The 14,856-nt window shown below is 35.7% G+C and overlaps 1 protein-coding gene across 4 annotated transcripts in view; it reads left to right on the top strand.

Moving 5' to 3' along the window:
- CDH8 (cadherin 8) overlaps nucleotides 1–14,856 on the top strand; it is a 385,302-nt gene that overhangs the window by 141,765 nt on the left and 228,681 nt on the right. For all 4 annotated transcript variants that reach the window (XM_032284101.1, XM_032284100.1, XM_032284098.1 and 1 more), the window contains exon 3: nucleotides 249–543. In XM_032284101.1, the coding sequence (XP_032139992.1) occupies nucleotides 249–543 (295 nt within the window). The remainder of the gene's footprint in view (nucleotides 1–248; nucleotides 544–14,856) is intronic.

Here is a 14,856-nt window from a genome sequence, read left to right as displayed (position 1 = left end):
AGTGTGTTGTTTTATACTAAACAGACCAGAGTACTTTTTAAGGACTGTTCTAACTTATTTAGATGAATTTCATTATATTTTATTCTTAATTGATATCCGCACAGCTGCATACACTTTGTACCGCTACTATTAGCAGAAATTGATGATGTTATATAAAAAGAACAAACTTAATATTCAAAAAGGAGGTAGTTAAAAAAATAAATTTTCAGATTGCTCCATCACTAACTAATGCCATTTTTCATTTTTAGCTACACACAGACCTGGATCCTGGGAGCAAAAAAATCAAGTATATCCTATCAGGTGATGGAGCTGGGACCATCTTTCAAATAAATGATGTAACTGGAGATATTCATGCTATAAAAAGACTTGACCGAGAGGAAAAGGCTGAGTATACCCTAACAGCTCAGGCAGTGGACTGGGAGACAAGCAAACCTCTGGAGCCTCCTTCTGAATTTATTATTAAAGTTCAAGACATCAACGACAACGCACCAGAGTTTCTTAATGGACCCTATCATGCTACTGTGCCAGAAATGTCCATTTTGGGTATGTATGCATCCAATTTCACAGAACTATTAAAAATCATCTTTAAAATAGCTCCTGGCATCAAGGATCGTGTGTTGCTGAATAAAAGACATTTATTACCGCCTTATCTCTAATTTGCATTTCCAAATCCCCCTTTTTGGCCTAAGTTTCACAGCTCAGTAGCTTTAGTCCCTTGGTAATAGGAGCTGACAGAAGAGCAGTTTTATTAAAATATCTCTCCTTACATGACAATAGTTCAATAGGCTGAATTTGTATTCCTCTCATAGACTTATAGTTTGATTATTGTTACTGAGGCAGATTTATCAAGATTTGTTCTAACATGCCAAGATAATCCTGTTGATATTTGCTTGGTGTTTAATTATTTGTTTGTGTATATTGACATGCAGATGTAGCACATAGAGAAACAGAAAATTGCCTAGGTGTGTAGTCAGCCAGATATTAGGTTGCTTTAGTGGGTTGTGTCTAGGGTGGATTAGGCAATCACCATTTCCAAGGGACTCTGTATTTGTGTCCATCTTAACAACATTTTTAGGAGCAACTGGTAGTACCAATGACACACTGTCAATTTTTTCTGAGCCATTTTAGAATCCATTCCACTTTACAGAGCAATCTGTATTTGGAACATGATTTTATTCTTGTTTCTCCCTCTTTGGATCTCCTTACCTACCCATAAATCCTGGCCTTGGTGATAAGAAACTCCTCACCCCAGACTTTATATAATAAAAGAAAGGAGTTTAGAGCTCTTCCTTGCATGTCAAAGCAGCAGGCAGAATCTAAAGTTCAAAGTATAAGATTACAAAAGCCATTTTTAATGTATAATACATATCCAAGTTTGCTTCAAATTGCATTTCAGATAGACCTTAAGGATGCACGCTATGTAGTAAAGTCACATAGGTTTGGAGCAGGTGAACATGATGAGACAAACAAACACAGAGAGATTAACTGAAGGCCAGAATTCAATAAATATAGACATGTATGTTCATCATTGAAAGCCCCCAATTTTAACCTTAAATAAACTGCAAGAAAACATTTTTTAAAAAACCTGATAAAGAACCCAGTTCACAAGTTTTATAAAATTAAATTGCTCAAGAATATTGCAAATTCATAAAGATATGAACACCAGAAAGAAGTATACAGATATATAGCGTCTTCAAAAACATTTTCACTGTAGATGCAAATACAGGCAAAGTATTGATTATGGTTTTCAAATTAATTGGGTGACCATTATCAGGTATAATACAGAATGTCCCTACCTCCCAAATGTGGTCCTGGCATTTTAATTTATTTTAGCAATCCAGTGAGATACTCATGTGTGCGCTTGTGTGTGTGTGTGTGTGTGTGTGTGCGCGCGCGTTTATAACACTCCTGATGGAAATTAGTTGGAATTTAAATTTCAAATAAAGAAAATCCTTTGTAGGATAAATGACTTAATTTGCAAATAAGTTATTCTCAGACGTTTCTGAGAAAGAGAATATCCTAGTTTTCTCCTTGACTTGATCTATTTCTTTTATGTTTGACTGACTTTCTCTTGTTTTTTCACTTACTCTATAAGGTTATTTTGCTCCTTACAGTTCTTTTTTCTTCCTCAAACTACCTTTTTCTACACCTCTTCCTCTTTCTCACCCTTCTCCACTAGTTCTCCTCCTTTATCTCCTCCTCCTCCTGTTTCTTCTTCTCTTTTTCCCCTTGCCATCTCCTTTCCTCTCTCCTTCCCTCTGTCATCTTTTGTGGTCACTCCCATATCTTCAGCCATTTGTTTGATGTGGCTGGCTGTAAAATTATATGCCTTACCCTATGGGTCTGCTAAAGCTATTAATCCACATTGCCAGTTGCTGTATGAACATTTTCATCTGGATATCTCAAAGACAGCTTAAATTTCATATTAAAAACCAAACTGGGTACATGGATGATGTTAGAAACGATCATTCTCAGCAAACTAATACAGGAACAGAAAACCAAACACCGATGTTCTCACTCATAAGTGGGAATTGAACAATGAAAACACATGGACACAAGAAGGGGAACATCACAAACCAGGGCCTGTGGGGAAGTGAGGGGCCAGGGGAGGGATAGCATTAGGATAAATATCTAATGTAGATGACTGGTGCATGAATGCAGCAAACCACCATGGCTTGTGTATACCTATGTAACAAGCCTGCATGTTCTGCACATGTATCCCAGAACTTAAAATATAACAATAAAAAAATAGGAAAAAATGACTAGAAAGAATACCCCAAAATGGCATAGCAATCACTTTTGGGTAGAAGAAAAAAATAAACTAATTACTTTAATGAATTATTTTTTTCTGTTTTCTGACTTCTATGACTTTATCAATGATCCCAATGCCCTCTCAAATCCCATGTACAACGTGCAAGCCATATTGTTGAATCTTTTTTTACTCATGAAGCCTCAGCCCTAGCCTGACCATTTAATCCCTAATTCCAGTTACTACTGACTGCTATGTAATCTTAATGCATCATCTCATTACTTTCTTTCAACCACTCTCCTAAATCATATCTTAATGACTGTCACGGGATTATTGATGATCTCAGTAATTTTCCAAATAGCATGCTAGATTTTAACCATGTTATTTCTTAGCTGATACATGTATTCATCCCAGAGGAAAAAATATCCCTTACATTTTATAGGTATTCAGCTACCTACCCAGGTAGTCCACCCAGGTGGACTTTTCATGGTCTGGCTTCATTTGATTCTTTTCTTACCTAACTGCAATATGACTTTGGTAGATACACACATTTTGGCAACAAATCAGAAGTGATTTCAGGTCTTCTTTTGTTACCCAAGTATTTCTTCTGCCAGGACTCCACTTTATCTACCTCTTATACAAGAAACTCTATTTTTATTTATTTTTTTCCTTCTTATCAAAATTGCTTCTTTATGGCTGGTTGGAATGACACTTTTCCTAGGAAAACTCCTGTGTCCTTCTCTCAGAATGTTATCTTTCTACCATCAGTCCAACCACCACGAAATAAAAAGGCACTCATACACATAAACAAGCAAAAACACTTACGTATTTCACTTTGTTTGGCATCTGACTGACAAACAGGAACTGAGAAACACTATATATATTTTTTCTCTTTTTTTTGTATTGTTTGGTCATTTCATTTAGCCCAGAGAACTTTCTAATTCATCCTTTCATCTAGATTAGAGTAAGATGGATTTAAAGAATGATTGCTGCCCGCAAAACATATAGCACACTTTATCTCAGTTTTTAATAAACATTGAACAGAGAAGCTGTTATTTTTGCCTCATTATGATTTCTACATCTTCATGACACCTCTATATCTATTGATTGTGTGTCAGAGGCTCTCATTTCTGTGTATGTAAGTCATATGCCTGATAAATATGTTGAGAAAGAAAACTGCAGAAATATCTGCAAACAGCAAATCCTTTTTCAGATAAGAAAAGGATTTAAAAAATATTATTGGCAACCAGGGGCTGTGGTTCATGCCTGTAATCCCCACACTTTGGGAGGCCAAGACGGGTGGATCACGAGGCCTGGTGTTCAAAGCCAGCCTGGCCAACATAGTGAAACCCCGTATCTGCTAAAAATAATCATAATAAAAATAACCAGGCTTGGTGGTGGGCACCTGTAATCCCAGCTACTTGGGAGGCTGAGGCAGGAGAATTGCTTGAACCCAGGTGGCAGAGGTTGCAGTGAGCTGAGATCGTGTCACTGCACTCCAGCCTGGGTGACAGTGCAACATTTAGTCTCAAAACAATAAAATAAATAAATAGAATTACCTACATAATGAAGTGTCTATGTGCACCTGTAAATACGTACACACATATATATTTATCTAAAATGTTTTTGCTAATAGACATTTAAATAATTCACATTAACATGTATATGTTGTATATAGAATTCATAGCTATGTATGTTGTATATGTTAAGTATATATGCATATGTGTCTTTATCCTGTAACACATCTTCCAAAAACCACAGGGGATGTGTTGAAGTTTCCAGTGTGAGCTTGCATCTTGGTTGTATCTCTTATCATCAGGTTGACTTTGAAGTTTGGGGTGGTTAAAATATTGCCATTTTTCTTAGCTGCAAAGCAAAGATAATAATTTTTATGTTGCTTTCATTGTGTGGGAATTGCATGGCAAAGTACAATGTAAAAGTATGTCAGAAAGTAAATAAGTGTTCCACAATTGGTTGTTGTTTACCGCTTTAAAATTATTTTTATTAATCTGTTTCTCACCTTACCTTTGGACCTTTCCTTATGTATTGATTTTATGCATTGGATGTCTGGTTTCTGTTTGACTACAGCCTCTCTGGTTAAAGGAAGCAGAGGCAGCTGCACTATTTTATTGTGAAGTGTGAATTATTCCCTTCATTTCTCATGAAGGTGAATATCTGGAAGAAGGTCAGCTACCATCTCTTTTTTTCTCCTCCTTACCAGTGTTCTTTCCTAGCCTGTCTCTTCCCTCCCCTCCTTTCTTATTTCATTTTTCTTCCTTTGCTACGGCAGAAATGCCAGCACGTGCACCCGTATGCCCTGAGGAATGCCAGCAAAGGCTGAGGGATTTCATTGTGCAGAAAGTGAAGAATACAATTCTAATTGAGAAATTTACCAATATTAAATTGAAATGAATGTGATGTTCAAGAACTGTCTTCCAGTTGACAGGCTGTCAAGACAAAACACACATATATATTTGCCCAAATGGCAGCCAAATTATTTTAGAAATATCTTATTTCGAAGCTAGAGACACAGTTCTTTTTTATTCAGCTGTGAATTTCATAACTTGATGAGAATTCACTTTTGCAGCAATCCTGCATAAATAGAGGCATGCGAGCTTGTCTGATTTTAACTGTGGATCCCAAACTAGCGTTGTCGAAGTTGGTTTTTCAATGCAAATGTCCCCACTTTTAGTAAGTTTTAGATATTTTAAATAGACATTTTTATTGTTTTTGTGTATTGAGGTCAACTGTATTTTAATCCAGATTGTTCCTTAAACCTGGGCTTGAGTAAAATGAGCTTTTTATTTGACTTTGACTTAGATTTGCAGGTTATTTGGCTCCAAATCTGACTTCTTGTATAAATGGCATAAGCCATCTAAGCCTAACTTTCTCTATCTCTATAGCGCATAAAGTAATCCCGGCCCGAAAGTACGTTTGGAAAAATTCAATAATTACACTTAATATGCTACCTGCTTTGCCTTTAGTTTCTTTACAACTATTTCTTTGTGACTTACTTCTACTTGTATGATTCAATAAATTGCCTATATAATATGAATACATTGGCTAATGAAAAATTGCTTGACAAGATCTAACTTTATATTTCAAAATGCATATATTGGACTGAGCCTTATTTTATTCAAAAACGTATTAGTGAATGTGGAAGTAAAGGGATGAGAAAGAGAGTAGTGCTTAAGTTGGTAGACACTATTGCATCCTTGTGTGCACAGATATATAAACATTATACTGGGGGTATTCTTAGTTTTCCCTGAGATCTAGGGTTTCTCTAATGATGACCAATATGTATTGAGAAGTTACTCTATGCCAGAAGCTGTGTTAAGTGCTTCTAATATACACAACAATCCTGTGATATTAGTACCAATGTTAGGTTTTTTTTTCTTTTTTCTTTTTTTTTGACATAGTCTCTCAGGCTGGAGAGCAGTGGCATGATCACGGCTCACTGCAACCTCCACCTCCTGGGTTCAAGTGATTCTCCTGCCTCAGCCTCCTGAGTATCTGGGACTACAGGTGTGTACCACCAGGTCTGGCTGATTTTTTGTATTTTTAGTACAGACAGGGTTTCACCATGTTGGCCAGGATGATCTTGAACTCCTGACCTCACATGACCCACCAGTCTCGGCCTTCCAAAGTGCTGGGATTACAAGTGCGAGCCACTGCTCCCAGCCCAATATTAGTTTTTCTATTCTTCATTATTTTTAATCAGAAAAATAGGGAAAATAATAGATAATATAAAGCCAGATATTAAGTAGTTGAGCTGAAATTTAAAAGCGGACATCTGGTTCTACCTCCCATGGGCTTAACCAGTATGCTCTACTTATCTCTGATAATATCTCTGGATAATTCTGTTTGTAAGAGCATCATGATTCTGCAGCATGTTTATAATAGTTATGTTTTTCCAAGGTGGAAGAACTCTTGAGGTCAGCCTACTTTGCAAATTAAATTGAAGTACTGAGAGAATTGGATAGGAAGCTTCAGAGAGGTATTATCTAATTTTCAATATAAGAATGTGAGCACTTTAAAAATGTCAGAACAATACATCACAAAGAAATGCAAATATCAATACAATTAATGAAGAGCTATGTGATAATTACTGCTAAATATATTAAAGATAAAGACTAAGGAGAGTAACGTGAATGGACTCTGGGCTTCTTGGTGGCAAATACAAATGAAAATGCATGCTCCACCAAAAAACATTAATTGAAATATCAGAAGAAGGTCAAGAAATGCCTAAGTAAATATATAGTTGAAAAAGGCAAATCTCAGTCTTTTCCAAAGTGGCTTCACTGAGGAGGTTATAGAAGTCAGTACATGATGGACAAGACTCCTTGAACAATGACTCCTTAATTTAGTTTTAAAAGTATTAAATAATTTCAGTCTTTCTCCTTGTGTAAAATATGGCTATGTTTTTCTCTTTTGGAGGAAGGCTCATAGAAAATACGTGCTATTTCTCATGTGCTGTTTTGTTATCTATGATTTAGAATAAATTTGATTTTAGAGAAAAGTTGCAAATCTTGTACAAATGTATTGTTTGAACCATTTGAGAGTAAATTGTTGATATTTTGAGCCCATCACCTAACTATGTCTTCCTGTATGAATGTTCTTCTAAGCTATCAAAATACAGTCATCAAAATTAGGAAATTAATCTTGTTACACCATTGATATCAAATGCACAGACCTCATCAGATGATCCAAAGCTGTCCCGATATTGTGCTTTGTAGTAAAAGTATCATATCCAGAATCACGCTTACATAGGACTCCTTCCACCTAGAAGGGCTCTGCAGTCTTCTTCTCTTATGACTTTCACACTGATCATGGAACAATTATTTTATAGAAATTCTTAAGGTTTGTTCGATGTTATCTAGGATTAGATACAGAATATGCATTTTTGACAATACTATCACAGATAGTGCCTCACTAATTTGTATCAGGTGGTATAGGATTTTGATTTATTCTGTAATTGGTGACAATAATTTTGATCACTTCATGAAGGAGATATTTTACCTGTTTCTCCATTGTAGTTTTTTTTTTTCTCTTTGTGCTTAACACTCTATGAACAGACACTTAGAGACTACGTAAGTATCTTATTCCTCATGAATCTATTAACCCAAAATTTTAACATCCATTGAAGTTTCTTGGCGAGTTAATGATTATTATGAGAGCTGCCAAGTGGTGATTTTCTTAATTCTGTTTACATTTATTGGTTAGCATTCTTCTGCAAGGAAAATTTTCTCTTCACATTAATTTGCTTGTGTATTTATATTAGCTTTGAGTTTTTAGATTTTTGTTTTATTTAATGAGTTATAATAGGTTATTTGAGTTATTTATCTTGATGCTCAGATTATCTGGCACTTGGCCACGATGTGTCCTTGGGGCTGATTTTGTGTCCTATTGACATGCCTCCATCATTCTTTGGGTACCTTCTCACCTTTTGGCCCAACATAGTGTTTGAGGCTCATTTTGTGCGTTTCTAGACCAACCCTAGAAATAGTCATTTACATATTACATTTGGTTTCGTTTAAAGGAGAATTACATAGGAAAGTCTGGGCATTAGTTGTGTTCATTGTTATTAGGGTGCCAGTGTTCCCAAGACTTCTTGGTGAACAGGGCAGAGCTAAGGAACATTTGGGAGAGTATACACACACACACACACACACACACACACACACACACACACACACATCTAACTGTACTGAGTTGGATAGCATTCCCCCAAAATTAATGTCCATTCAGAAACCTAGAGTATGACCTTATTTAGAAACAGATTTTTTGCAGATTTTGTTAGTTAAATTGAGGTTGTACTGGATATGACTGGGCCCTAAGTCCAATGATCGGTGTCCATGTAAAACGTTCGTGGAAAGATACACGCTCATACAGGGAGGAAGGCTGTTTGAGGACAGAGGCAGAGATTGGAGGTTTGCTGCCACAGCCAAGAAGAACCAGGAGTCCCACACAGCTGGAAAGGGCCTAGAAGGATCCTTCAGGGGGAATTGGAGTTGGATCTGACAACAGTTTGATTTTAGACTCCAGACTTCTGAGAGAATAAACTCCTGTTGTTGTAAGCAACTCTATTTTTGGTAATTTGTCATGGCAGCCCAAGGAAATGAATAGGTTCTATACCTCTCTATTGAAAACTACAAGTTCAGCTCTATAACCTCATTCTAAAATGACATCTTAGGCTTCATTCTGATTTTTTCCCCTTTATTTAACAGTGAGGAATCTATCTCTTTAACATAGTTATGCATTAGCTTACCGCTTGTCCTGGTAGTAACTTATCTCCATTTGCTACCTCACCCATACCCTGCCTCCCCCACACAAGTATTTATCCACTGTCCTGCTCTTCCTCCACTTCCTGTCTTTATGTGGACTCCCAGCTTGCCCAGTCACAACTTACAGCTTTTGGATTAAGCTGTTCAGGTAGAAGGCAGAAGTTAAGAATGGAGACAGGAAACTCCATAACACTCTGTATTTTTATTTGTCTATATGTTTCAATTGTTTCTTATATCATAATAGATCTGTGGCAATATTTTCTGATGTGTATTCAAAATTGGTTTAGTGCAAAAAGAGTACAAATGTATTTGATAAACCAAATTAAAGAAAGTGAAACTGCTTTTTTTCAATCTTTGACATATGACTATATCATAATTTGATAAATTCATACAATACACTCTTTTGGAGATTTAGACATATTGTGTGCTCTTTTGGAAATTCAGATTCATTTATATGGCTCCAGAAACTATTTTTTCAAAAGTATCCTTCAGGCATTACAGAATTTTACTCCATAAAAGCTCTAGAAACATGCATCTAAGGAGAATACATTTTTGGTTTTATGCAAGACCACATGTTAATTTAGCATGCAGCTAAATAGTGAAATTTGCAGTTTCTAAAAAGTGAATTGTAAATTATGATGACTACGGCTTACATGGATTAGCTTGTTATTCTTGTCATTGCCCAGTACACATTTTATCCTCCGAAAAGAAAGAATATTTCTGAAGTAATAATTTAAAAGGCTCATTTTCATATTTTTTATTATTAAAGAAACAATTTATGTCACATAGGCTTAAAAGATCAAAGGATGTACATACTGACAAACTGTCTTAAACCTAGCACATTTCTTTTTTATAATTTATAGGTTGTGGCTTTCTTTCTCCCTCTCGGCTAGATTTTAAAAGAATTTGGCAGCACATCTCTATTTTTAAAGGAGAGATGCAAAGTGGGAAAGGGGAAAAGCATATCTTGATGGATTTGATTATATTTTTTTCTTATTTCATTCAGAGTGACGAACAAAATTGAAATTCTTTAGGAAAACATGGGCGGGAAATCATGAGGATTGAAATAAACACTTTCAAAAGAAATCCAGCTGTTCTACCTGATATGAATAACTAAGACAGCTGTGGTTCCAAAATGCTACAATGGGATGAGGAATCTGCAATTTCTCTTCTGCTTAAAGAAGCTAAACCTCTACGAGAGATACGTAGGCAGTTGACATAATAGCTGAATCTTTTTTTTTTTTTTTTTACCTTTGTAATGAAAGTGAAGCAATGGCTTCTAATTTTTCTTTTCTTTTTTTTTTTTTTTTGTGGTATTCAAAGTTCTCCCTAAATGGTCTATGGTTTCCAAATGGGGAAGTTGGTTACAGTTAATTGTTAGGGTTGCCTAAAATGCATTAGTCTTTCAAGAGGCATTGAGTTATTTCTACATTATGGCTGAGAACAAGTTTTGCAAACAATGATGACAATATAAACAAAGTTTATTTGAATAACTTTTGTGACGGGGGAGCTTCTTTTATCAGATGTGTTTTAACATTTGCTCGTTTGTACTCCCTAAATTATAATATTACATTTTATTAAGGAGTGAATTCATAATAGAAAAATAGAATTAATCAATTTTACTGCCTCGAATGAAGTGCCAACTGTTTTCGGGACCTTACATCGATCAGCTCACATCTCTGATCTCTTCAATTTTAAAAATCTTTGGGCCAAATCTCGACCTTATATAAGTATAAAATATATATAAAGCTATACTAACAAATGCAGAGTAGCCTCGGGAAGTTTATTATAATTTTTATAGAAACACCCCTTTCGGTCATTTTGAAAACAGTTCATATTATAGAACGAGTCACCATAGGGCGGTCTCAGCTGTCTCTGATTCACCCTGTCTGGGGTCTCGCTATCAATATAAGCTGGGTGCTTTCAGTGGACTGTTTGTTTACAATTTGTCTATGGACTTAGGAATTTCAAGTATGAAGCAGAAAATCTTTGAATTATTTCTAGAAAATGATTTCCCAATCACTATCCAATAAAAATTCATCAGAATGACATAAATCACAAGAAAATGTGATGAAAAACTTTTTACAAGTGGTAATATTGGTATCATTTTTCTTCTATATAATAGAATATTATCTAAAGTATATTTGAAACAATTATAAAAATGCCTGAAATTTGAACCTAATGAAACTAAATTTAACAAACTCTTCCTCTTACCCCATCCCCACAGGTAAACAATATATCACTCCTGGTGGACTGTGTTTTGTTGCCTCAATTTGATTTAGAAACCTATATCTCTTAGTCATAGTTATCTGATAATTTGAATTGGTGTTTCAGGTGATTAAAATTAAATAATTGACTCAGCATTAAAATGTCGAAGTGAAGAGGCAACACTGATGACGTATCTCGATCTGTGTTTTTAAACCAGTGTCCTTAAACCAATTTATCTTTGTGCGTATTAACCAAGAGCTTCCAGACCTATTCACAGCAGTAGCTAATGCTGAAGTTTTATTTCCCTTTTAATTTTTTCCTGTTATATCCCTGTGCTTGCTTATTGAAATTATCTTAAACTCAATTTGATTATCCTAATGTTTTCTTTATGTTCTTCAGAGATACATTTTTTACTCACTCACATCTTGGCTCTTGCTATTTCAAAATACATTGATTTTCCTCTCTGAAAATTGCACCCCACTTTTCTGTTCTCGGAGATATATTCTATAGCCAGCACTTCAACCAAGCCTTCCCTGAGCCCTTCTGAAGAAAATAAGACATCAACCACTTTCTATTCAAGTAATGTTCTGGTACTTGAAATATTGAAAAGTGTTTTCAAATCAATCAATCAGCACTTACCATAAGAAAAATCAAACACTCAAGAAAAACTTTGTATTACAGATGGAAGATTGAGGAAACCAGGCAGGAGTATACCCAGACAACTCCGTGAGCCTGTTGTCTTTCTTACCTCCTTTTGCCCTCAGATGAGAATTACCATTTCAGTATTCAACATATTTATTGATTCCAGAAAATATAAAAAGGCAACTCTTCCTAGATATTCAAGCCACATGTGTGTCTAGGGTTCTGTAAATTAGAATGAACACTCATAGTATAAACTGTTATTACATAACCATTCTAGGAAATCATATATTAAAAGGGGTTGGGGAGTAAACCTCACAGAATTCAGCCTTTGTCCGCATTCGCTGATCAGTGGAATGAATTAACTGCATGTCAGGACAGCTCCAAAACATATATTTGTGAAATTCTGAAGACTTGGCTGAAAATGAATGTGGGACACGTTTGTCAATATATTTTTAGTGTATGCCTAGCTTTCTCAAACCTTGCCTGTCATGGGCAGTGGGGAATTCCTAGAGTCTCCTTGTATCAATATATTATTATTTATTTAGCTTTGATATTCGTGCATATGAGCTTAATAATTATACTTTCTGGATTCATTGGATTTTGGCATTTGCCATTTGATTTTTAGAGGAAAATGCATTTATTCTTTGGTTAATTAGCAATCATAGGTTTATGAGTGTAACGGCATTTTTTTCTATTCTCCCCACCAGTAATTTCACATGCATATATATTTGCATGTATGCATTTGATATATTATTAGACATCATCACAAAAAGATAAAAGTTACAACATGAGGCTGTAGTGAGAATGTATACATATGTCTCACCTGAGGTCATGCAGAACACGTGATCTCACATACATCTCCCATCGTAAGGGAATCAGTTTTCATCCCTTGTGTCTGTACTCAAGGAGTTTGTAGTAATTCTGATCATATTTGTGCTACTGTTGAAGGTGATTTCATTTATTTTCCTTTTATCAGGGAGCATGACTCAAAGAGTCTTCTCTTTATAACCATGCTAGTCTTTATAGATCTCATCATTGTCTAGCAATTATGAATCTTCGTAAGTAACAAGAGTGATTTGAGTTCAGGAAATACATTGGGGATGGAGTAGTAGCGGGGATGTTCACAAAGTAAAGTTAACGCTTTCTGAAGTAAGTCTTGAAATGTCTATATGTTATTTCTTCTGAAATCCAAAGTGATGTTATCAGTTTAAGTCTAACACAATGACTAATTATGTTATTATTACATAGGGATTAATATTTAATAAATGTGCAAAATATTATCCTAAGCATTCTAAACATACATTCTATCTACCAACAACCTTGGGAGGTGAACTTTGTTATTCTAATGAGAAAACTAAGTCACAGGATCATAAAGGAGCTTACTCACGGTCTTATCATAGATGAGCGTAGGAGCTCCCCATCAAAGACAGAGCCAGTAACAGTCTACATACATAATAAGAGAGTTTCACAATTTGTGATGAGATTTGGATGGGGATACAGACCAGGCCATATCAGTAGCGCTAGAAAATCAATGTTCCTTGTTGTTATTATTATTATTATTTATTAATAATATCAAATAACAAATAATAAAATTTACCTCCTAAGTTTGTTGTAGATTGAAAGTATATGCAGAATTCCAGAGGGCCAGCTAGAACTCATGGGAACAAAGTGGGGCCTATATACACCTGTCTCTCATACTTCAAAATCCTATGTGTTGGGTAGTCTGCAGGTGAACCGGTGCCCTTTGTCATAGACAGTCACATGTATCTGGCCTAGGACTCGGAGAACCTGAAGGTGCAAATCCTAGGAAGCCGGAGGAGCTGTGAGCCTAGATGTTGCTCTATGCCAACATGGTGAGCTTGCAGATCTGCTAAATCACATGAGAACCCAGTGTTTTATAGGTACCCAACCTAGAGCAGAAATTAAGTAAACTGTATCTGTTGTGGCCTCTTTCTCTATCAATTAAGCTGAACTGAAATTCTGTTTCTAGAGCTCCCTTCTCTATATTGCCCTAGTTAGTTCTGGCATGAGACTTTGAAAGCAGAAGTGAAGAAGGCAGACATGAAGTGAGAGCAGTTCTCCATGATCCAATCACCTCCTACCAGGTCCCGCCCTGGGCACATGAGGATTACAATTCCTGATGTGATTTGGGCAGGGATACAGAGCCATGCCACGTCAGCAACCCTAGCAAATAATGTTCTTTGTTATTTATTTCTGTTATTGATTAGTAATATCAAACAATAAATAATAAAATTCAACTCCTAAGGTGTTGGTAGATTGAATGTATATGCAGAATGCTTTAAGTAGTATTTTGCACATTTGTTAAATATTGATCCCTATGTAATAATTAGTCATTATCTTAGCCTTAAGTTGGTAATATCACTTTGGACTTCAGAAGGAATAATGTATAGACATTTCAAGACTTAATTCAAAAAGTGTTAACTTTCCTTTTTGAACACCCACTCCCCCCACCCCCCACTGCTCTATCCCTAGTATATTTTTTGAACTCAATCTGCATAGATTTTTAGAAAGGGGCATTATATATGTCAAGCATGATTGTTGTACATTATATATTATATAAAGATTAAAATATCAGTCAAGTATTATTAACACATGTTTATAGTAAAAAGTGTAAATATAGTGGGTTTGTGTTGGGGTTGGAATTATGTTTCCCACAAATTCATATGTTGAATCCATAACTCTTAGTGTTTCAGGCTGTGATTGCATTTGGAGATGGGGCTTTTAAGGAGGTAATGAAGGTTAAATGAGGTCACATGGTGGGGCCTAATGTGTCTGAATGGTGTCCTTACAAGAAGAGGAAGTCTGGACACACAAAGAGACATCGGGGCACAAGTGCACAGATGGACAAGCACATGAGAAAGCAGCAATAGGTAAGCCATCTGCAAGCCAGAGAGAGAAGGCTCAGAAGAAGCTAAGTCTGCCAGCGTCTTGACCTTGGACTTCCAGCCTTCA

Source organism: Sapajus apella, unplaced genomic scaffold (assembly GCF_009761245.1).
Source record: "Sapajus apella isolate SASKATOON/1434 unplaced genomic scaffold, GSC_monkey_1.0 scaffold15, whole genome shotgun sequence".
NCBI lineage: Eukaryota > Metazoa > Chordata > Mammalia > Primates > Cebidae > Sapajus > Sapajus apella.
The sequence above is the reverse complement of the archived record's forward strand: the minus strand, read 5'-3'. Positions and strand labels throughout refer to the sequence as shown.